This window comes from Coccinella septempunctata, chromosome 9 (genome assembly GCF_907165205.1).
Source record: "Coccinella septempunctata chromosome 9, icCocSept1.1, whole genome shotgun sequence".
NCBI lineage: Eukaryota > Metazoa > Arthropoda > Insecta > Coleoptera > Coccinellidae > Coccinella > Coccinella septempunctata.
In genome coordinates, this window is record NC_058197.1 from 18,572,169 (window position 1) to 18,596,867 (window position 24,699).

At 40.9% G+C, this 24,699-nt stretch overlaps 3 protein-coding genes across 7 annotated transcripts in view; 2 read left to right on the forward strand and 1 right to left on the reverse strand.

Annotated features, from left to right (window-relative positions):
• The window catches only part of LOC123319745 (GTPase-activating protein CdGAPr-like), a 33,453-nt gene extending 21,933 nt beyond the window's left edge, over nt 1-11,520 (forward strand). For all 4 annotated transcript variants that reach the window (XM_044906657.1, XM_044906655.1, XM_044906654.1 and 1 more), the window contains exons 7-13: nt 33-477; nt 2,378-2,660; nt 2,897-3,027; nt 7,013-7,351; nt 7,417-9,512; nt 9,566-10,072; nt 10,318-11,520. In XM_044906657.1, coding sequence (XP_044762592.1) covers nt 33-477; nt 2,378-2,660; nt 2,897-3,027; nt 7,013-7,351; nt 7,417-9,512; nt 9,566-10,072; nt 10,318-10,393 — 3,877 coding nt within the window. In that variant the 3' untranslated portion in view covers nt 10,394-11,520. The remainder of the gene's footprint in view (nt 1-32; nt 478-2,377; nt 2,661-2,896; nt 3,028-7,012; nt 7,352-7,416; nt 9,513-9,565; nt 10,073-10,317) is intronic.
• On the reverse strand, nt 4,724-5,654 carry LOC123319752 (glutathione S-transferase 1-like). Its single transcript, XM_044906666.1, has 3 exons — nt 5,407-5,654; nt 5,105-5,305; nt 4,724-5,050 (listed from the first exon to the last, which is right to left on the reverse strand). Exons 1-3 carry the CDS (start codon nt 5,545-5,547, stop codon nt 4,739-4,741), a joined length of 654 nt encoding a protein of 217 aa, XP_044762601.1. The 5' UTR covers nt 5,548-5,654; the 3' UTR covers nt 4,724-4,738.
• A 257-nt stretch (nt 11,521-11,777) lies between the features above and the next one.
• On the forward strand, nt 11,778-23,271 carry LOC123319746 (osmotic avoidance abnormal protein 3). Of its 2 annotated transcripts, none has more exons than XM_044906659.1 (15): nt 11,778-12,035; nt 16,929-17,021; nt 17,224-17,373; nt 17,532-17,746; nt 17,796-17,881; nt 17,937-18,116; nt 19,435-19,625; nt 19,681-19,818; nt 20,682-21,145; nt 21,206-21,493; nt 21,580-21,680; nt 21,735-21,796; nt 22,266-22,389; nt 22,685-22,810; nt 22,979-23,271. In XM_044906659.1, exons 2-15 carry the CDS (start codon nt 16,950-16,952, stop codon nt 23,101-23,103), a joined length of 2,322 nt encoding a protein of 773 aa, XP_044762594.1. In that variant the 5' UTR covers nt 11,778-12,035; nt 16,929-16,949; the 3' UTR covers nt 23,104-23,271. The 2 variants fall into 2 exon arrangements, with proteins under 2 accessions (XP_044762594.1, XP_044762593.1); XM_044906658.1 differs by having other exon boundaries at nt 11,780-12,035; nt 22,667-22,810.
• The last annotated feature ends 1,428 nt before the right edge of the window (nt 23,272-24,699 follow it).

Here is a 24,699-nt window from a genome sequence, read left to right on the forward strand (position 1 = left end):
AGTCGTCCCTAATGTCGATCTTGACGTTTCAGACTGTCGGGCGTCACGTCCAACATACAGAAGCTGAGGAACGCCTTTGACGAAGACCGGATACCTAACCTGTACACCGAGGAGATACTGCAGGACATCCATTCGGTGGCGTCGCTCCTCAAGATGTACTTCAGGGAGCTGCCGAACCCGCTGTGCACGTACCAGCTGTACCAGAGCTTCGTGACGGCCGTGCAGCACACGGGAGTCAAGGGGGCGGAGGGAGACCACGAAAGACTGCTGAAGATGCGGGAGGCGGTGCAGAAGCTGCCGCCGCCGCACTACAGGACGCTGGAGTATCTGATGAGGCACCTGGCGAGGGTGGCCAAACACGGACCAAGCACGGGGATGACGACGCGTAACGTCGCCATAGTGTGGGCGCCCAACCTGTTGAGGTGCGCCGAACTGGAGGACGGCGGCGTCACGGCGCTGCAAGGCGTGGGGGTGCAGGTAGGTTATTCGTTCATTTATTAACTCGTGGTATTTTTTATATTCCTATGACTTTAGTCTTGTGGCTTTCACATTCCTCTCCAGAGGAACACTCACTTATCCCAGATATCTCAGATATCGAAAGGATTAAGCTCTGTTGGAGCCCTTTCCAGGTTTTCGGGCTCATGGTGGTGGTCAGGCTCCACCTGTTCCTCTGCATTTCTCATGTACTTGCGTACAGTTCTCGCCGTTCCCAGCTGTACCGCCTTCTGCATGACTCTATAGATATTTACGTCCAACTGAAGTTTCCTCAAGTTCTCTGGTAGTTTCTTCGGTATCAGGCCTGTAGATGATGTGACAATAGGGATGGTCTTGATATCTTTCAGCTTCCACCGTCTCCTGGTTTGTTCCTCGAGATCTATGTACTTTGAAATTTTTTCAGTGTGCCTATCTAGAAGATTGTTATTATTTGGAATCTCCACGTCGATGAATAGTGCTGTGTCCTCATCCTTATTGGGCAATAGGAGGTCTGGTCTCCAGCAGTAGAGCTTGTGATGTTCATTTTCCAGTACAGCATCCGTATGGTAATTGTAATAAGGAACCTTTTTCGAGCTTAGAAGTTGGTGTTTTAGTGTCTTGGTGAAGAATCTTGGCAACGGCATCATGTCTATTCTTGTACTCCCTGCCCGCAACCTTCTGACATCCCCCGGTGATGTGGTGGATAGTTCAATGTGTCGCATAGCCATAACGACAGCTATTGTCCGCCACTGAGGTATCCTTGGCCATATATTTCATGTAGTTCTTTGTTGGAATCACCTGATCCTGGATGGCGAGCATGAAGCCCTTTGTCTCAGGAAACAACCTTCCGGAAGTCAACCAGTAGTTCGACGCAGATATGTCGACGTAACCATGGTTGACCTCCCTTTGGTGCCTTCCATCCAAAGGTTTGCCAATCAGTTTCTGTTTTACTTTCTGCAGATTGTTCGACAGTTTCCAAGTGGTCCTGTTGTAGCTTCAACGGTGTAGAACTATCAGCAACACAAACTACTCGATGGAGTTGTGATGCAGCAGCCTTACTCAGGAAATATTTTCGAAGTCCTTCAATTTCCTGGGACATACGGTTGGACAAATCAACAATTTCTCTAAGCTCCTCTGAGCTTTTGGGGTGATGTTTATTGTGTTTAGTTAGCATCGTCCTTATTTTCCTCTCTAAGGCTGCTAAATCGGTGGTGGTCCAAGAGATGATACCGAATGAGTAGCTCAGCGCCGAGCAAGCGTAGGTATTAATAGCTTTAATCAAATTCTTGCTGTTAAGGTCAGTTCTCATTATCCTTCTCAATCTTCGGGTGAACTACCCTACTCATTCATAGGAACCCAAAGAGGTCCTCAATGGTTTTGATAAAACTGACAACATCCTTAGGGGCCTTGTCTGTTACATCGTGAGTATGCTGGAACGGTTTCCCCATATAAATGGTTTTGAGGACAGCCAGCTCTGGACACTGGCATACCAGGTGTTCAGCTGTTTCTGCTTCTGATCCACAGAGCCTACAAATCTCATCTGCTGACTTTCCCATACGGTACAAGTGGTATTTGTACCGACAGTGCCCTGTCAGCAGTCCCACCATCACCCGAAGGACAGCTTTAGCAGTTTTCTCGTGTAGGTCGGTGAAATCATCACGAATTTCTTTGACTGAGTAAGTCCAGGAGTGTTTCTCCAGAGGGTTTTTCTGTTGGTCAACTCCCATTGTTGGACCGCTGCTTTGTATTGGTCTTTTCCAAGCCCACAGCTATGACCGTTTCAAAGGGCGTTGATCGGCATTACATCTGATAGTTTCGCCAAGTGGGTTGAGTCCAGTTGATTTTCCTTTTATATGTTTCATTTATATCCCTTAAAATCGCTGACAGTGTGTTTGTTTTTCAGGCTGTGGTGACCGAGTTCCTCATATGCTTCGCTGACCTGATTTTCTGTGATCACCTGCCAAATTTAGATAAGCCTATTTTAGACATTAGTAGCTCGCCGTCGCCGAGGAAGTGCAGACCGAAGAGTCTGGCCATATCGACGCCCACCAAACTCATCACGTTAGAGGAGGCCAGAAGCAAGCACTTGCTGAGCAATAGGAACGAGGAATGCCAATATATAGAGGTGGGGGGAGGGCCTAAGAACCTACCCAAGAAGTATCACACTGTGATAGATTTACCACCAGGTAAGATATCTAACAAAAATCAACACAGGATGCCTATTTCTCTCGAAATGATCAAACATCGTCCGGCTTTGACAGTTTATGTCAGACGTATGACATTGACATGTCACGATAGGTTGTCAATGTCACAATCATAGACGTAGGTCTTCACGCGTATGCCATAGAAAGGTGGAATGTAAATCTGTGACCTTGCGAGGGATGTGTGGTAAATCTATAAACGACGAATCAACCCTTTTCAGGATCGAGAAAACGCGGACACACCAAGAGGTCGCCGATGGGTTGGAGGTCGTTCTTCGGCAAGTCGAGGAGCAACACGCAGACGAACCTGAAGATCGCGAGGAAGTCCTCCACGCCCGGACTGAGCACTTCCGTAAGTTTCGATTTTATTTATCCGGAAGAATGCATGAGCAGAAGACGCGGGTTTGCATGAGAAGCGGATTCAAGAATGAGAGAGGAAGAAAGAAGATCTGTCTGACCTTAGTGATATTGCGTTTTCCGAAAATGATGCCAAAGAGCGTTTTTCTGCATGAAATCGTTCGATGTTTCCAAATTTTAATTTGCTTGCTTTATTGATTGATTCTTTCATTTCGTTTTGTTTGTCGTTTTTTCGATAGTTCTTTAAAAGTTTGAAAATGTTATGTTTTAAACTACGAAACATTATTATCGTTGAGATTTCATTGAGTGTATAATTAACAGAAAACTACCCTAGATGTATCGACTGAAATATTATTCTCCATTATAAATTTAAAAAATATCTCTGTTTTTCCATTGCGATTTTCTATTTTATCGGTCATTTCGAGAAGCGAGCTTTGTCTATGTGTTTCTTCTTAGAAACCATTAAAAAGTAATATAATTGAGGAAGTGCCTGATGTTCTGATGACTGAGGTGGTAAAGGGATGCAAAAGTAAGTATGCTTATAGTGTTGTGTCTTGGATGGTGGTTACCTGCAACTACACAGCCAAGATTGAAAATGAAGAGTGCCAAGGAGAAAAAACCCTAATATTATGTCGATATTCGATATTGAGCATATGGAAATAAAAAAAATTTACATTAGTGTTTCATTACCCAACCCTTTCCTATCATACCACTACCATAAGAAAAAGGCATGTTTTCGATAACCAGATAACTCTAGAATTGAAGTGGATATTCCACAGAAAACTTACTTTTAGCACTGGAAACAAATTTTCAATATTTGCGTATTACAAACACACACATTCAAAATATGGTCCTCGTGACACTTAGACCCGTTTGCACCAAACACACTTAGTGTTAAGTGTCTCTTAAAATGAACCCTTAACTTAAATTACGTTGCACCAGTTGTTAACTGACATTTAAATGGCTAAAGCTAACCTTAAATTTAAGCGCTCCTGTAATGACCACTTAAATATTTGAGGGCGGGATTCTAACCTAAAATAATTTGTTGAACTGGCTACAGAACTTAAAATTTTTGATGGATTTTGAAAATTGAATTAATTCATTACTGAATTCCAAGCATTTTCTTTTGCCTTCATTGTAATGCCATCATTACAATAAAGTTAGGTTAATTAAATGACAACGATCATCGGCAACCGGACAACCAATGAAATGGGTTTATTGGACTAGGATGAAGTTGCACCAACATAAAAAACTGAAATATCACTAGATATAGAAACTTAAGGGCCCCTTTCTTAAGATTCTGTTAAGCCGCAGTCGTGCAACTGACAATAAAATTAAGCGCCCATTAACTTTAAACGACGCTTAGTTAAGTACTCATTTTAAGGGGGATTGGTGCAAACGGGCCTTAATGGTTTGGTTCAATTGGAAAAAATTACAAAAACCGCATTTATTGTATGCTCGAAGAAATTAACAGGCAGCATTCTGTTAAAATCTCATATTTTGAATATGAATGGATGAAAATATCCATAATATACAGGGTGAGTTTATGACTCGTACAAATTTAAGTGTTTCTTTTTACCTCAAGAATCTACTGTTGAAATATTTCTACGAGTCAAACACTCGCCCTGTATAGAACTAAATGTAAACAATATTGTCCATATAACGATATAAATTCGAATCAAATGAACTGGTTAGAAATGAAATATTTATTGCTCCAGACCTTCTTTGCAACAAATAAGACTTTCTAGTTTTTCCAATCCTCTTTTATTAGAATCGTAAAAAGATTCCATTTGCGCCCTCTGTATCCAACGGATGACTTTTGGGTATTTGAGAGGTTCTATCGGTGATATCACGTGCAAAGTTGTTATCGAAGCAAGGATGCTAAAATCGGCTATCGATATAGAACTGCCAGCTATCCAGTCTTCCACAAGGAAAGTCTCTACCAAGGCATAGACACGGTTGATTCTCTCCTTGAAATCGGGCCGTATTTCCACAGAATCCCCACGAATAATCTGGCTCTAAAACGTGTTAATTCAATGAAATTTTAATCGTCCATTCTGAAGAAGCCTCACCATTATCGTCTTGAGCACATGAGACACGACTTCAGAATCGAAATGCAACCTCTGGTCTATCACAGCTCTCTTCTGTATATCCTTCGAATAGTAAGAATCGTACGCTCCATATTTACCAACCAAATAGGCTATTATGGCATGGCTGTCCCAGATCACTAGACCGTTGTCCTCCAGAGTTGGTACTGTATGCTGCGGATTCAGCTGGAAAAAAATTCCAGCTGAGTTTCACTAAACTTGAAAGTTTTCCATGACTATAATGTCCTTCTTCAGGTAGCTCTTTTTTGTTTTAGAAACACACTCACTTTCAAAAATTCTGGGGCCAATTGTTCCTTGTTCTGGAGGTTCACCTCTTTGAGATCCAAAGTGATGTTCAATGCCTTGGCTGTCATTAAAACCGCCCTCACAGCTGGACTCACTTCGTTCATGTATAATTTTGGCATCATTTTCTCTTCTTGCCGATTAGTTTCTACAGAACTAAATGCCGAAATTCTTGCCAGATCATTGTTTTTGTTGGTTAGTGCTCTTATCAACACTCTCTTCCAGAGATAACTCAATTTGGGGACCCATACTATTAATTAAAGTGTCATTATCTCTTATCGAATTTGGTCCGATATATTCAACGGGCCATATGCGTAGGCAGGAGAATTTCGAAAATTCGAAACTACCTCAAAAATGTTTAGACCTTTGGGACACGTAGAGATTTTTTTTAAATCCAGGAGCAGTGGCGTGTAAAATCGTTGGGCTCTTTAATATAAGAAGTTGAACAGGAATAGATGGAGATGTTTCCTCTTCATGGATGAGTCTAATCTCTTTGGGGGTACTGTGTCTGGTCTGCAATGTCCTAGCAATTGCACCACTCACCTGACCCACCGCAGACATTGCAACAGCTAGTCAATGCTGCGATGGACATTTGACGAAACATTCCTAAGGGTTTCATTGATGACCTCATTGACACAATGCCGAATAGAGTAAGAGCCCTACGAAGAGGTAGAGGAGGCTCTCAATGTGTTTGTAACATCAGGATCCTTCTTTGAGCCAGCAGACTTCACCATAATCTTTATTTTGTTTATTTCCCTACTATGTTGTCGCTCTAAAGCAGTCTTGCTCACTGTTGTCAGAATTTTTCTCATTATTAAGTAACTTGGATGGTTTTATTGAATGGCTCATTTCGATACCAATTCACAGAAAAATACTTAAGGCCAAGTGTAAAAAAATAGAATATTAGTTCTAAATTTCACCGTTAAAATTGGTCTAAATTATTCACAATCTTCTTCTTGTTCGAACCCTCCAACAATCGTAGTAAAAGTAGGTTGAAATAGGGTGACAATGATAGAACTCTGTCAACATGAGCACTTTCAATAAACCGTCTCAATTTTCTACCGCATATGATGCAACTAAACAGATAGACTCGGGTGTGCTTCATGGTTCAGCCATTTGTTTATGTTTTGTTTCGCTTTTCCAAGTCACCTTCCACAGTATTGAAATTTTATCGAAGTTCTAGGGGTTGTAGCTCAGCCATATTGAATATTTATGTAGACAACTTCTGGTTAAATGACTTATTTTGATGGCTTATATGAGCCGGTCAGAGGAAAAGTGGTATAAGTCACAAATTCCGATTTTTGAGTTATACCGATATTTTGGTACGAAAGGCATTGATAGGTATGGAAAATTTTGTTAAGAGAAAAAACATAACTCGGTCAAAACGACGATTTGACTCATACCACTCATAAGAAGAATAATATGCAACCTTTGGTACCCAAATATCGGTATAACTCAAAAATTGGAATTTGTGACTTATACCACTTTTCCTCTGACCGGCTCATATCGAAATGTCAATAAAGCCTAGAATTTGGCTTACTGTACCTCTAACCACCAAATCTGACCGTTTTTTCTCCTTTTTTCCCTCAGGAAAAGGCCATCACCACTGAACCCGAGCTGATGGAGGTCAGACGGAAGCTGCGCAGCGTCAAATCGGCCGAGAGCCTGACCTCCGGCCACTCAGAACCCGCGCCGGCCGACTGCGACGTGCTGGCTCCCCTCCACTCCCTGCACAAACCGCCCGGCCACAACAGGTCCATCTCGCACGACTCCTACTTCGACACGCTGCAGAACTCGCAGAACAACTCTGAGGGTTCGCTGCTCGACCTCAGCGAGATCCAGCTCAACTTCGACCTCGAGGAGACCGAGATGAGGATATTCTCCGAGGACGAGAGCTTGGTCAGCTCGCCGAAGGTCTTGAGAGAGACGGTAAGTGGACTTGTCCTCAATTTTCAAGTTCTACAATCCTTCAATCATAATATTCCTTTCGGCAGAACCAGAGGAGGGTGCTTACAAGGGCCAGACCGGAGGAGTTCAACAGCGCTACGAACTCCGGCAACCCCTCGCCCAAGAAGCAGGCCAGGGTGGTCCTATCCCCCGACTCTGTGTCCCGCAAACGAACCCGCCTAGAAGACCAACTGTCCGACATCCAGTACATCGACTGCAGCACGCCTGAGAACGTGGTGAGCACCATCGCCGTAGTGCACTCCGAGGACGCAGCGACCCCTTGCGGCCTATCCTACCAGCCCAAGAACAAGTCGCCCAGGAACTCGGACAACAACCCGGACAAGCGACAGTCCCTGAACCTGGATTCTTCGGCTAGCCAACCGTCGGCGATCGTCAAGTCTTTCACGGAGAACGACATAGCGGGCACGGCCAGCGTGACGCCGCAATCGCCCGCGTACAGACCCCTGGGGGAGTCCAGCACCAACACGACCAGCTCGCCGACCGAGGTCACCTACCAGAACCTGCACCACAAGTCGGAGTTGGCGACGTGTCTGAAACCAGCGACGCCCACCTACGAAAACGTCTTGACCACCATAAGCATAACCTATAAATCGCCTCAGAGAAGCGCTGAATCTTCACCGTTGAAGACACAAACGGATTTCGACTCGATCTACGAAGACGTCACCATCATCCCTGAGAAAGCGGTGGTACCAACGTCCACCGCCTCACTCCCCATACAACAAGCCAGTCAACCGGAGCTGAGGGAGGGCGATAACTACCTAACCTTACTCTTGGGCGACAAGGAAGACCGCCCGAAGAGTCTCAGCGCCTTGGACAACGTGGTCAGTCGCAAAGACGACATGAGGACGAATTTAAGCTCCAGCGTCGTCTACGACACCAACGAACAACTATCCTTATTCTCCGCCGAAGAACTTAAGACGTTCAGCTCCAACAGATCCTCCGGGTCCAACATCCAATACACCCCTTCCTCGACCTCAGCCCCGTACCAGTTCATCGAGAATACCCATACCCCCAGCGACCTCAGCCTCAGCGAAGTGTTGCACAGCTCTACCGACAACCTGTCGGCCAGCCAGTCCTCCCTCAGCTTCCCCAACTCCTCCATGACGCCGAACGTCAGTCCGACCCCCTTGAAATCGGACACTCAGTCCCTGGAGGACCTGCTGACCCCCGTCAGTCCGCTGGAGACGCGCGACACCAGCGAGTGCAGCCTGCTGCAGGAGATACAGAGCGAGGTGATGGAGGCAGGAGCCAAGTTGGATAATTTGATCGATTTCAGTCCGTCGGTCGATGCTAGTCTTATCAGGGAGGACGATTGTGAATCTAGTCGTGAGGTGGAAGCTGAGGAAGTTTACGAACAGGTTAAATATTTCAGGCGGTCGATAAACGAGGTGAACTCCTTGCTGGAACTGCAGCTGGACCAAAAAGAGTCGTCGGAAATTGAAGCTAAACGGGAGGTTGAGGTCATGGACGACGGGGCCGTGGAAGGAACCAACGAAAACGAGGTTAAAATGGAGGAAGAGACGCCCACTTACGACTCCCTTGAGCCACACGTGTACGAAAACCTACAGGGCGAAGATATGAGGAAAGACGATGGGGTTAGTGTTTACGAGAACGTGGAGATCAAACGCGAACCCGACCAAGTGAGCGTCAAAGACCTATTAACGAAATTCGGTGAGTGTAAAGAGACTGTCGAAGAATCGACCACTACGTCCGATGACGTGGACGCCTCGGAACCAAACCACCAAGACGACGTACCAGCCAATCAGCGCCTGCGGAAGTTCTACGAGAAAGACTCCCTGCCGCCGTGTTTGCGAGCCAGGAACCTGAAGAACCAGCTGAAGACGAGGAGCTTGGACGAGGAGGAGTTCAAGAAGGAGTTCGATCTGGACGTGGGCTCCAGGAGGAAGAGCCTGGACGAGGCGTTGGGCTACAAGACCAACTCCCTGCCGAAGACCCTCAACCAGCCCAAGATGCTACCCCAGGATGAGGTCGAGAGGGAGATGGAGAACTTCCACTTGTTGCACGGTTCGGAGAACGACGATAGGAGCCTGGAGGAGGAGATGAAGAAAAGGGAAAGGATCGAGAAGTACAAGGAGGAGAGGAGGAAGATTCTACAAGAGAAGTAAGTTGTCCAATCACATTCCCGAACCTTTTCCAACCTCTAATCATTCACAGATACAGAACGGAGAGCTTCAAGGAAGACAAGGACGTCCTGTTGTCCCGAATGAAGATCTACAAGTCGCCAAACAAGGAAGACAGCTCGGAAACCTCAGATTTCCTCCCCTGCCTGAACAGGGTCCGGAGAAAAAGCACCAGAAGCGACGACTCAGTGGTTATCGAGCCAGAATCACCGCCGAAACCCCCCTTGGAGGAGAAGGCTGATCCAGAGGTGGAGATCAGGCCCAACAGTCTCAAGGCCAGGGCCGCTATGTTCGAGAGGAACAGCACTGGCTCCCCCAGCAAGCTCCCGAAGCCGGCGAAGAAGACGACGGGTAACAACAGGACGGGGGAGTTGACGGTCAAGGAGTCCGACAAGGTTTTCCGGGAGAATTTCATACTCAGGAGCAAGACTGAGGACATATTCAAGGGCGAGAGGAGGAGGCACACGTACGAATCTAGGGAGAGGCAGAACGAGGACGATCTGAAGTCGAGGAGGGGCAGTTTGGACCGTCAGAGCCCGAGGTGAGTTTGTGGGGATTGTAATATACCCTCCTTTTAGAATAATCTTTTAGTTTTCATTTTTACTTTGTATTAATTTTTGAAGAGAAATATCTGCAAGTTCCACTCCTACTGCTGAAGCACCCCGCTGGCGTGGATACTCAGGGGGTGCTCAGGTTATGTATGTTATGATTCTCGAACCCATCGCATTTGATAGACACTTTTTCTGGGTGTTTTACTATAGTATTCATGGAAGTTTTCATTTGCAGGAAAGAAAAGACCGCCTCGCCTTCCTACTGCATAAAGGACATGAAAGCCATATTCGAATCGAAATCCAAACAATAATAGGAGGCCCTTCGAGGTTCGAATATACATTTTGTTATTAGCGAAATAGTGATTTGAAATATTGACCAAACACAAAAATATGGTTATAATAGAGTCGTATAAAAATGTATAAAGTAGTGCCCCATCCCTGAAGATGCTATAAAACGAAAACTTGAGCTCTACAGAACAATCTACGAAATTTTAAATCGATTTGTTTTTATTTTAATTTCATTTTCATATTCATTACGGGTGAATATATTGTTGTTTTTGGTCGTTTTCTCTAGAAACGAAATTTTTTTACTGTTTTAACCATGATTTGATGATTCTGTGAGTGCTGAGGTTTTTGATCACCACCAGATCGTGTGCCACAATCAGCTGTAGCACCCGAACGCTTTATTTTTATAGGGATATTCTTAGCGAGGTTTCTGAGTGATCTTAACCTGTTTTTATTTTCAAAATGTGATATACCCTTCGTGTAGAGAAAACTATTGAAACGTAACTTTTCCATCTTTCCATTTTGCTACTAATTACCGCTATGAAGTAAAATTTGGCTTTAGATTGATAATGCCTCTAAAGAAGGAGTAGTTCAAATGTAACATGAAATTCGTTTACGTTTTAACTTGATTTTTGAACGAAGGAGAAATTTCACTGGAAGATTCAATGATTTTTTGTCAAATAATCATGATAATAAGCACCAATTTGCTCAGAAGAAGTATCCCAGTGCGAATTTCTTCGTTCAAATCGATGAAATTTTTTTATCCATGACATGTAATTGATTCCTCTGAGTATTGGGGATATTATTTCGTATTTTTTTACGAAAAAAGTTAGTCTGCCGGCTGTAAAACTTTCGGAGTTGTAGTCACCAGTAGTCTCTGATTTTTATATTGTTTTATATTCGATACCATATTTTTATTTCGATTACTAAACCCTTCCCGCCCCCAGTTTCTATGAAATGTATTGAAAATCAAAGGAAATTCTTCAAATAGACAATAACGAGTGTATGTTTTCATTCTTATTTATTGTGTTTATACTTTTATCTCTTTATGGTTCGAATTATATTTATTTATTTTATACTGATTGTAAATATTGTATTGAGCTTTGAGAAAGTTCAGAGTTATGTTATGTTTAATAAATTATGTCATATTGAAGGTGTTTTTTTCTTTCCAACTCTTATAAATACACCAATGAACAGTTTTTTGACTCAGCTTCTTGGGGAAGTTACCCAGAAGTGTTTTTTATTGCAAAAAAACCTCAATACCGGGAAATTTGCACTCCGGTTGTACATCTGTGAAGAAATTGATGAAAAATGCATGGGGAAACTTTCCCATTGTAATCCAGCCAATTATTCAACAATCAAGCGATACGGACACGCGATGGCTTCGGGCAGGAATGTCCAGCGCAGTCCCCGGGGTCAAGTGGTCAGTTTTTCCTCATTTTCCACTGTGTGAAGGCGCTCCGAGAGGTGACCGTCCAGTGTTTTAGTGCGAAGGTTTTTCGTGTATCGATATTTGTATTTTTCTTTAATGTTGCACGGTTCTGGTGGCCACGGTGTATCCGGTTATGTTTTTTGAAGGACTTCGTTCGGGAAGTGAGGGAAAAATCGGATTTTTCGAGGACGCAAGATGCGATACATTGATGATACGTATTATACGTTAACTTGATGGTAGGTGACGATTCTGTGCATAATAATAGTACTTAACGTTGTTGTGTTTAACACGTATTTATCGAATTCGAGGTGGAATTTCACGAAAATCGAATAAAAGTATACAGGACGAGTCTTTGACTCGTGTAAATATTTCAGCAGTAGATTCTTGGGGTCGAAAGGAACACTTTTTTCTTCTACCATTTCTCCCTAATTGGCTCGGTTTAAAAGATACAGGATGTTGAAAAACCATAAAAAATTTTTATTTTTAGTTCTCACAAACGGTTTTATCGAATGATATGAATTTCGGAATATAGTTTTTCATTTATTTCATGAATCTTTCACGAACACAAGATATCACCCACGTCTTCCAGTTTTCTCATTATGACCATTAAGTATCAAAAAAAAAAAAATACCAAATATTCCAAGAACCAAACTGTTGCAACTAAATTGGATGATATTTGAACGTTTTGAAAAATATTTTCTCATATAATGCACCATTTTCGAGTAATTTGATGTTCAAAAATTAAAAACTATCTGTGAAATTTGAAAAATTGGGAACATTGGCTACAACTCTGTTTAAAAGATCCACAGATCTGTAGTGTTACAGGTTTAGCTACTTGTTCCAGCTCATTATGAAAACTTAAAATGGTTATACATATCTTTTCATAAGGGCCGAATCAGGAAAAATTGTATAGGAAAAAAGTGTTTCTTTTGACCTCAAGAATTTTCTATTGAAATGCATTTTCAGAGACAAATTTATTTGAAGAAACGGAAAGAACTGTGGTCCAGTTCCAATAAATTCAATGAAAAGAGCTTATCGTCTCTGGGTCTTGTGCTTAAAATGTTCTTTCTACACTAGGTCCTCAATTTCGCAGCAAATGGAAAAAGTTCTTGATGAATATGGCATGAAGAATGATCAAGACTACTGGTGTGTGAGGTTGTAGAAAAAACAACAAACTATCCCTTCGTTTCAAGTTGTTAAGTTAAGCCAGTAATTATTTTCCAATTCATCAAAGACTACCTCCACTGACCGTGTACGAATACGTGTAAATATTTACCGAACAATGGAAATTGGATCGCACGACTAAAATAAATCGATTGATTGCAACCCATATTCTATGTAGAAAACACTTTACAAACAAACTGATATAGAACGTCTAGGGTAGTCTGGTCACGTTATATTCAGTTGTAGAGGAAGTGTATGTATCTGAGCTAAGCACTCTGCAGGATTAGTTCGGGGTTATTATTTAAAAACACGCGAAAGATTCAGATTTTCGTTGAACTATATATAGTCACGATAAATTTTTGTTTGAATTCTGGGTCAAACAGTTCATGATTCAATCGAGAAATTTTGGTATGAAAATAGAGGTTTTCGAACAGGTTGAATCTATTGCCAGCAATTTGGAAAGCCTATCTGCCTTCGTTTAGATTTTCATCTTGGAAATGGCATTTTTCAAAAATTGCAATTTTCAATCTGCGATAGCTCCTGTTATATTCGTCTGCTCCAATTGAGATTTTCGGTTATATAATCAGCGTTGCCTAGGCTTCCACTCTAGCACAAAAACTCGATTTCGAAAATCTCGATTTTTTGGGTCAAAAATGAGCAAGGGGTAGACCCCCCCTAAAATGACCTATTTGCTACTCTGTCTGAAAATCAGGATGTTCCATTACTATCCTAGGATATGGAGTGCATAGAATTTGTTCTGAAGATTCTAGAAAACCAAACAGTTCATGATTCAATAGAGAATTACACTCCAGAGAGCTCTTCGAAGTCAACTCGAAAATGAAAAGTGGAAAAACAAAAAAAATTATTTTCTCCTAAACAGGGCCAGATATTTGAAATTTTGGTATGGAAATATAGGTTTTCGAACACGCTGAATCTATTGCGAGCAATTTCGAGAGCCTATCTCCCTTCGTTTAGATTTTCACCTTGGAAATGGAAATTTTCAAAAATTGCCAATTTTCAATCTGCGATATCTTCTGTTATATTCGTCAGATCCAATTGGGATTTTCAGTTATATAATCAGCGTTGCCAAGGCTTACACCCTAGCACAAAAACTCGATTTCGAAAATTTCGATTTTTTGGGTAAAAAATGAGCAAGGGGTAGACCCCCCCTAAAATGACCTATTTGCTACTCTGTCTGAAAATCAGGATGTTCCATTACTATCCTAGGATATGGAGTGCATAGAATTCGTTCTGAAGATTCTAGAAAACCAAACAGTTGATGATTCAATAGAGAATTGCACTCCAGAGAGCTCTTCGAAGTCAACTCGAAAATGAAAAGTGGAAAAACAAAAAAAATGATTTTCTCCTAAACAGGGCCAGATATTTGAAATTTTGGTATGGAAATATAGGTTTTCGAACACGCTGAATCTATTGCGAGCAATTTCGAAAGCCTATCTCGCTTCGTTTAGATTTTCATCTTGGAAATGGCATTTTTCAAAAATTGCAATTTTCAATCTGCGATATCTCCTGTTATATTCGTCTGATCCAATTGGGATTTCCGGTTCTATAATCAGCGTTGCCAAGGCTTCCACCCTAGCACAAAAACTCGATTTCGAAAATTTCGATTTTTTGGGTCAAAAATGAGCAAGGGGTTAGACCCCCCTAAAATGACCTATTTGCTACTCTGTCTGAAAATCAGGATGTTCCATTACTATCCTAGGATATGGAGTGCATAGAATTTGTTCTGAAGATTCTAGAAAACCAAACAGTTCATTATTCAATACAGAATTACACTCCAGAGAGCTCTTCGAAGTCAACTCGAAAATGAAAAGTGGAAAAACAAAAAAAATTATTTTCTCCTAAACAGGGCCAGATATTTGAAATTTTGGTATGGAAATATAGGTTTTCGAACACGCTGAATCTATTGCGAGCAATTTCGAGAGCCTATCTCCCTTCGTTTAGATTTTCACCTTGGAAATGGAAATTTTCAAAAATTGCCAATTTTCAATCTGCGATATCTTCTGTTATATTCGTCAGATCCAATTGGGATTTTCAGTTATATAATCAGCGTTGCCAAGGCTTACACCCTAGCACAAAAACTCGATTTCGAAAATTTCGATTTTTTGGGTAAAAAATGAGCAAGGGGTAGACCCCCCCTAAAATGACCTATTTGCTACTCTGTCTGAAAATCAGGATGTTCCATTACTATCCTAGGATATGGAGTGCATAGAATTTGTTCTGAAGATTCAAGAAAACCAAACAGTTGATGGTTCAATAGAGAATTGCACTCCAGAGAGCTCTTCGAAGTCAACTCGAAAATGAAAAGTGGAAAAACAAAAAAAATGATTTTCTCCTAAACAGGGCCAGATATTTGAAATTTTGGTATGGAAATATAGGTTTTCGAACACGCTGAATCTATTGCGAGCAATTTCGAAAGCCTATCTGCCTTCGTTTAGATTTTCACCTTGGAAATGGCATTTTTCAAAAATTGCCAATTTTCAATCTGCGATATCTTCTGTTATATTCGTCAGATCCAATTGGGATTTTCAGTTATATAATCAGCGTTGCCAAGGCTTCCACCCTAGCACAAAAACTCGATTTCGAAAATTTCGATTTTTTGGGTCAAAAATGAGCAAGGGGTAGACCCCCCCTAAAATGACCTATTTGCTACTCTGTCTGAAAATCAGGATGTTCCATTACTATCCTAGGATATGGAGTGCATAGAATTCGTTCTGAAGATTCTAGAAAACCAAACAGTTGATGATTCAATAGAGAATTACACTCCAGAGAGCTCTTCGAAGTCAACTCGAAAATGAAAAGTGGAAAAACAAAAAAAATTATTTTCTCCTAAACAGGGCCAGATATTTGAAATTTTGGTATGGAAATATAGGTTTTCGAACACGCTGAATCTATTGCGAGCAATTTCGAGAGCCTATCTCCCTTCGTTTAGATTTTCACCTTGGAAATGGCATTTTTCAAAAATTGCAATTTTCAATCTGCGATATCTTCTGTTATATTTGACAGATCAAATTGGGGTTTCCGGTTTCATAATCAGCGTTGCCTAGGCTTCCACCCTAGCATAAAAACTCGATTTCGAAAATCCCAATTTTTTGGGTAAAAAATGAGCAAGGGGTTAGACCCCCCAAAAATCACCTATTTGCTACTCTGTCCAAAAGAGTTGCTCTGTCAGAATATGCATCATGTTTAGATCTACGATAATTATCCTGAAAGATAAATTACCCCAAAGATTACCTTCGAAAAATTCCCAAAAACAACGCATCGTTCGAGAATGTAACAAAACAAGCTGGATTAATAGTTAATCGATGAAATACAGGCAGAATTGCACCCTTCAAACCTTCTCAATTGGTGGAGACGATTCAGGGCAAGGTTAGGAGGTCATACCTTCGGCAGGGCTACTCAGAAATTCATATAAATGTCACTATCGATTATTCAACGTGGGCGGTTGTAGGGAAACTATAATTCCTTTCAAATTGACACGAGTACAAGAATGTTTGTACTTCGATACTGACGGTCGTGGAAATCAATTATTTCGAGAAAATTTTTTCTTAAGAATGGACTAATCCTGAAGAAAAAACCCTAGTTTTTCACAAAGTATCATGAATGAATGTAGGATCGCTTAGGTCACATGTATTAGGGGTTTTCGTTGCGTGTGTTAGGGATCTAGATAGAAGAAAATGCTTAGGAGTTTAATCACCGATTGGAGGGTTTTCCTGTACGATTGCAAATTCTCAGAATTTATGGCGTCATTTCCAAAGCAGGAGATTACTTCATGCTTTATGAATTGCTGTTTTTTGCCTATGAATTTCTTCCAAATGTCCTCGTTTCCAATATGACTAAGGCTGTCCTGTTTCAACAGCGTTTTATCCAAGAAACCAACACAGAAATATTCAGTTAAGATGAATTCGGAGACTCTGTGTATTTTCAATTCAATTATTTTTTCACAGATGGCTTGAATTAGATCTGGTATGGCAGAAAACGTAAAGGTTATAGTGAGATGTCGGCCTATGAACAGAAGAGAAAGAGAATCAAATTGCAAGGTAAATTTCTGTAACGTTTTCTTCACTTTAAATTAAAGTAAGTACTGTCCTGTCCTGCTCCTCTGCTGGTCTTATACAGGCGTTGAAACTTTCACGCGGTACCTCGCACTTTATAGAAGGAACAGGGCCGGACGCTTCATTCCATACGATCAGAGTCGAAATCTTGCCTTAAATAACAGCCCCGTCTCCATATTTTTTGCAGTGCTGTGTGAAATGCCACAACTGCATGGTGGAACTGTGGGATCCCAACGAAGGTTCAACATTTCCCAAACAGTTCACCTTCGATTACGCCTTCGACGAAAATTCCACAACCGAAATCATCTACAACGACATCTGTTACCCCCTAGTAGAGGTGAATAAAACGAGCTATAATCTTTCGAAAATAAACTCAAATGACACATGTAGATGTCGCAGAATTTTAAAAATTACACCTATTTCTGTGAACCGATACACGTGTTTCGAGCTTATTGAAGCATCTTCGGCTAAAACACGACACGATTCGTTTTTCAGAGCGTTTTAGAGGGTTACAATGCCACCATATTCGTGTACGGACAAACGGGATGCGGGAAATCCCACACGATGGAGGGAAATAGAAATCAGGAACCGCCAGACAAGGGGGTCATCTCCAGGGCTTTCGAGCACATTTTCGAGGCCATAGCAGTGACGACCGGTGTAAAATACTTAGCGATAATTAGTTATTTGGAAATTTACAACGAGCAGATAAGGTGAGTGGATTGGTCCTTGAAAAACTGGACGTTTCACGTATCATTCCAGGGATCTACTCTTACCGACTGACAAGATATCGGCCAATTGTACTTTAAGTCTGAAAGAGACGCCGAACGAAGGTGTAACAGTTCCAGGTGAGTCCGATAGGAATCTGCGAAAAAAATCGAAAGAAAAATTTCGTTTTTGAAGGTTTAACGTCTCACCCTGTACACGACGCCGCCGAATGCGAGAAATTCCTCAGCGTCGGTTCGAAGAACCGAATGATCGGAGCCACTCTCATGAATCAGAACAGCTCCAGATCGCACAGTATATTCACCATCAGCATCGAGCAGATAAGCGTGCAGAACAACAACGAAAGTATAAGGAAAGGTAAAGGAAATTTTCGAAATATTCACCTCGATGTGAAAATCGCTCCACACTGTACATCTTAGGGACAAGCAGGTACTACGTCTTGTGAAAGTTCAAAAAGTACCCTTCGTTCGACCTCTCAAAAATATATGAAAAATTCTTAGCCTACTATAAAACAAAAAAACAAAATTTCAATGTCAAAATATTTTATTACTCAACATATTCTCCTCTTAATTGCATACATTCATTACAGCGAACCTGCAACGTCTCTAGACCTTTAAAGAAAATGTTTCTTCTTGCTCTGCTAACCAGACCTCCACAGCTTTTATTACCTCCTCGTTGGAAGAAAATTTACGACCTTCTAAACTTTTTTTTCAGTTGAGGAGAGGGATGATAGTTGAATGGAGCCAAGTCTGGTGAATAAGGGGGTTGTTCTAGTAATGCAAATCCTAAATCATGAATTTTTTGCATGGCAACATGAGATTTGTATGCAGGGGCGTTGTCCTTCAAAAACAAAACAACTTTGGATAGCTTTCCGCGTCTTCTCTCTTTAATTTTTTCCCGTAGAGTGGTCAGTAATATCGAATAGTGATCTCCGGTTATTGTTCTATCCTTATCCAAAAAATCAATCATGATTTCTCCATGGCAATCCCAAAAAACTGAAGCAAGAACTTTTCCAGCAGATTTTTGGACACGAAACTTCTTAGGTCTTGGAGAATCAAAGTGTCACCATTCCATCGATTGTTGCTTTGTTTCTAGATCGTAGAAATGTACTCAAGTCTCATCCATAGTAACAATTCGGCATAAGAAGTCTCATCGTTTTCAAATCGAGCACAGATCGAACGCGATGCCTCTACCCTTGCACGCTTTTGGTCAACATTCAAACATTTGGGGATCCATTCTGCAGCAATTTTTCTCATGAACTGCATAGATATTTTTGGGGACTGACACAGAAACTGGCCTTCCCGATCGGTCATCATCTTCAATGGAAAATTTACCTCTTTTGAAGCTTGCAGTCCAATTTTTCACGGTCGCATACGAAGAACATTGATCACCAAGGGTATTAAGCAAATCTTCGTAAATCTGCTTACCTCTTAACCCTTTCAAATACAGGTACTTGAAGATGGCTTGATACTCCAATTTTTCGATTTTCACAATTTCGGTGAACATCTTCTTTCTCTTAATTTATTGCGTAATTCTGGTTTACTTTTTTGACCTCAAACTTCACACTGACACTTCTAATGAGTTATTGTTCATTCCAATGGTAACGGAATATTTTTTGTATGCATGGAACTGGTCTAGGCTAACTAGATATCAATACATCTTCGTATCTATTCAGGTAAACTAAATCTGGTGGACCTAGCCGGCTCTGAGAGGCAAGCCAAAACTGGAGCCACTGGAGACAGGCTGAAGGAAGCTACCAAAATAAATCTGTCTCTTAGCGCCCTAGGAAACGTGATATCCGCATTGGTTGACGGTAAAGCCAAACACATACCTTACAGGGACTCTAAACTGACGCGTTTACTACAGGTGAGTGGACAATCTGCTAAATCAAATCGTATTTCTAACTTCTTTGGCGCGTAAGGACTCCCTTGGAGGAAACACGAGAACCCTGATGATCGCATGTATTGGTCCTTCCAGTAGGGATTATATGGAAACACTGTCGACGCTCAGATATGCAAATAGGGCCAAGAATATTTACAACAAACCAAAGGTCAATGAGGTGAGTGTGTACGCTTTATCGTTATTTAATTCTGAAACATTTCCCTGATGTGGATGATTATTATTCATATTATTCGTTGACTCATGGGAGTTATGGCACATGGGGATCTACTCTGATAGTCAGGGGACCATCAAAGTACTCCTATGTCATCGACTCAAAGCTGACATGGAAGTGACAGAGGAAACTCAATGAAATAGGTCAGAAAAACAAGGTCTCTTCAGTCCTCCTGGTCACTCTGGAATTAGAGGAAATGAAGAGGCCTACATACTAGCCTGGAAGGTAGCTCATACGCCACTCACTGGCCCAGAACCTTTCTGTGGTATAGGAAAATGTACCATAAGAAAGAGATTTTGGAGAAGGAAGAGGAATGGCCCATTCCAAAAAGTTGCTCTTGGAATTTCGTAATTGCAAGATCCAAGAAGTATTTGGATAAGCTACGCCTCCTCACTGGCTTCCTCACAGGCATTGTGGCCTTAGAAAGCATCTTATAAGATCAGAAACTGAAGAGTGTAGATTCTATGAGAAAGAGGAGGTTAAAAATGCCTCCTCATTGCAAGCCTGCGCAAGAAATGTCCTGGAAGAGAAATTTATAGGAGGAATAATGACTCCTTGAAGCTCTGTCAGAGTTCATTGGAACTCTGAAGCTGGAGGGTGAGCTACAGATGGGGCAGTTGTGAGAGCAGCTCTGATGGTGGGCACAATAGACCTTATAAACCAAGTATAACATGTTAGCTCCACTGGTGAGTAGTTTGTGGTCCAATATCACACCAAGACTGTGCCCAATTCCAAACAAACTATGATAGTTGATGCTTTTTTGGGTCAATAACTCCCTCCATTTCTACATTGAACTCTCCCAATTCCAGGACCCAAAAGACACCATCCTCCGACAGTACCAAGAAGAGATCGAGAGGCTCAAGACTCTCCTCGAAACAAAGACAACGACAGATGGTACAAAACTGGCGGATATCATCGAATCGAACGATAACCTTCAACTGACCAACACAGAACTGGACGCCAAGAGGGACGAACTCATAAGGGAGTACGAGGAGGAGATGCAGAAGCTGAAGAACCTCCACGAGAACGAAAAGATCGAGAAGGAGAACATCCTGAAACAGATCGAACAGATAAAGAAGGAGTACGAGAGGAGTCTGAACGTGATGAATCGAGAGATGAAGGTTAGAAAAGAGAAGGATCTGGTAACAGACGAGGAGATCTTGAGGAGGATAGAGGTGTTGAAGGCGTCTATGATAGGTGGGGAGAGAGCACACGACAAGGAGCTATCAGAGAGGAGAAAGAGGAAGAAGAGAGCAGCTGAACAGAGAGCCAGGTAAGATGAAACTTCAGAAAAGTAGCTTGTATTCGAAGAAATCGATTTTTTTATTCACAGCGTGATCGCGCATCTCCTGGCTAAGATCGATGAGAACGAGGACAGGGAGATACTCCAGAATCAGTACAAGGACATTTCCCAAGAGCTGAACCTCAAGTGCGAACTGCTGAGGAAGTACAAGTACAAAGTGAAAACGTTGGAGAAGGAGATCAGGGATCTACAGGGTGAATTCGAGGTGGAGAGACAAGATTATCTGGAATCCATAAGGAAGCAGGACAGAAAGATCGTCCTACTGTCTCAGATTGCCGAAAAAATTTCTGCCACGTTGAAGAAAGACTGTAATTATAGGTGAGTTTGAAAAATTGAAAATAATTACTGAAATAGATCCTAATTCGACTCTAGATCAGTTAATTGAACCACCGATCTTTTTCCAGTAACCTAGAGGCGATCAAAGAACAAGCTTTGTGGCTGGAAGAATCGCAAATGTATAGATTGCCAGAGCTCATAACTCATCGGACAAAACTACCAACTCCAGGTATGGAAAATTCAATCGAATTTTGCAAATTTTTCAAGGGAATGTCACTTTCAGGTCGTCTAGTCGACATACAGACAGCTCCAGCTCGGTTGAATTCATTTACTGAAGACGAAAAAGTGAGTATGAAATAAAATAAAAAAAAACATATAAGTTTTTCCATAGCTTAGGGAAGTCATATGTTCAGAAGGGTACCTGACTTCAACTCATGGTTTTCCAGCAATAATAGTTGAAAAATCATCAAACATGTTTCGTTTTGTGAGGAAACAAATACCACATTATTCTCGAAATAGATTCAGTTAGAAGGGAAGGTCAACCTAGTCGTTAAATCAATAGGCTCTTTTGAACGTTTATATATCTAAACGTTTGAATACAATGGGTACACCAGAACTTTATATCTCAAATGGGTTGAAAATGTGAAACAGTTTCATCTAGATGATTCAGGAAAATTGCATTTATTTTATGCAGTGGCGGCGTTTTGCAAAGTGATTTTGAATTAATTCACAATTAAGAAGGATTCAAAACCACCTATCTATTAAATTCTAGACAAATATTGCATTTGGGCCATTAATTTATGATATTTTTTAGGATGGTCGAAAATTAGATGCCGAAACTATAATTGAGCACTATTTTCCTCCACGGAAAAGAGCAAATGAACTACTGAACCAATCGACCAAACTAGATACAGCCAAAGTTTTCAACACTTGGAGAGGTAGGCATTTTTATGAGTTGGTCATGGTGGAAAAATCTTAATTTTCGAAAATATCTTGAATATTAACCATCACAAGACCGATTCAACCCTGTATTTACCAACCCCAACTATCTGATGAAACCATTACATGAAAAAATCAATATTCAACACATCATTTCAAAATTATTCATCTTTAGATTGATCATAAAAACAATTTTAGCCTGCTATAATGGTTGAATTCTTGTTAAAGGATTCCACAACAGTGCGGAAGTAGAACTATTCAATTTATGTAAAATAGGTCGAAATTATGTTCCAGAATTCACCAAAAGAAATAAAGCAAGGTCTTCAGATCATCTCAACGCGATCATAGTATCGTCACCAAATAGACACAGAGGTGGTTTGCCAAAAAGTATGAATGGTTTGAACAATTTGTGGCTCCATGGTACGTTAAGCACTAAAATTTTCATTATTTATTCGCTTGGATTCGAAAACATGTCATTATATCTTGATTTCCACCTCAGTCATTTCATTTCCCCAACCGAACTTAGTGTAGATTCACTATTTTCTAGAATACATTTAAGGATTCGTTCACAAATATTCAATTTTACAGGTACTACTTCGAAACTACCGCATGATAGTAACTTGAAGAAACCCCTACAACTTGAGGCCCTACCCAACATAAATCCTCCTAAAAACGCGACTGTAAGCAGCTTCGAACTGGACATCAATTCCTAAAGTTACTTCAAAGTGGAGGATGGATCTGTAAGGTTAAAATGAAATTTCGAAACATTACAGTCGCCTTAGGAAGGAATTTATGATGAATGAGGTACACCCAGTATATTGCCGCGTCGTACTGGGTTCGAAATAATCGTTCTCCGCACGGTTCCAAAAGCTAATGCTACAGAGTGACTGAAAAAAGTACTATTGAAGAAATTGTATTTTTTCGTACGTATTAATATAACACTACATAACGCATAAAATAATATGAAGAGTCATCAAACCCATTGATGAACCTGAAGAGCGTGAAAAACAAGGTGGAACCACATTTTCATTTTTACGATTACTAGGGCCATCTATTCTTCGAACATCCAAGGTTTCCTATATCGTAGCGAATAAACCTAGAAAACTGTATTGTCTCAGCTCCTCCTAGCGGATACTACAGGAACTAATTGTTGAGAATCGTACAGACACCTGTAATGATTGGAAGTCAACCTAGAAAACTGCATTATCAACACTGCATTCTAGCGGATAGTAGAGGAACTACGTATCGCGTACTACAGAAACCTGCCTCTACCACCACTAAATTGATCTAGAAAACTGCATTATCCACTATAGGCGCGAATATTCTATGCTTTGAAAGGTAATGCTCAGCTTGACCTAGATAAAAAAATGTAAACATTGCGAACTAAACAATCATCTAGCGTAATTTTCGATATAAATGAATTCTGCGAGAAAATCAGAAAATTGGTATCAGCAGAGCATTACTTTCAAAAGCACAGATACCAAGAAAATTTCATACTTGAAGAATTTTGATAAACTGATGAAAGTGCGATGCGATGAATATCTTAACGTCGGAATAAATATCAATTAGGTTAACTTTGTTATCGAAATATTCAAGTCTAGGTAGACAGCTACATTCAAAATGTATGAAAAGTGGTTCCACCAGTTCAGTTTTAATGCTCCTCCATCTTGAGTCATAGAACTCATGGAGGAACTTAAAAATGCTAATAAAATGTTCGACTCACATTGACGATTAAAAATCTTGCTATTTCGCTCTTAGTCCATCGATGGCTATAGTTGGAAATGATTTCAGGGAGATCCCTTAGCAGCCCAGCCCAAAAAGGGACAAGACTGTTTACCTAAGACCCTTCAATCATTTCGTTTCTTGAATCTCCTGGTCATCTTGGCCTCCAAAATCCATCCTGAAAAAATCAAATAAGTTTTAGATCGGATTCTTCAACAATATAGGTACTCAATTAGACTGTCGAACTAAAGGAAGCCTTTTTACATCATTCACGATTCATAATATTCTGAGGAGGAATCAGTAATGCGTCTTGTTTGAAGTTGTAACAGATTTTCCTGATGTATTGGTACCATTTATCAATGTTTACATTTTTCACGATACTTACGTTATCATTTTGGATATTCTTCAAGTAATAAAACACTGTTAAATCACTTTTTTGGGAACAAATTGATATCACTTCACGAAAAGACGCCATCGTCAAATAATTTCGTATTTCATACGAAATCTTATCTTCTATGCATGCTTTCGAATTCTTTTGTTTGATGTTCATTTGTGGTATCAACCAGAGAATCAGAAATTAAATTTCA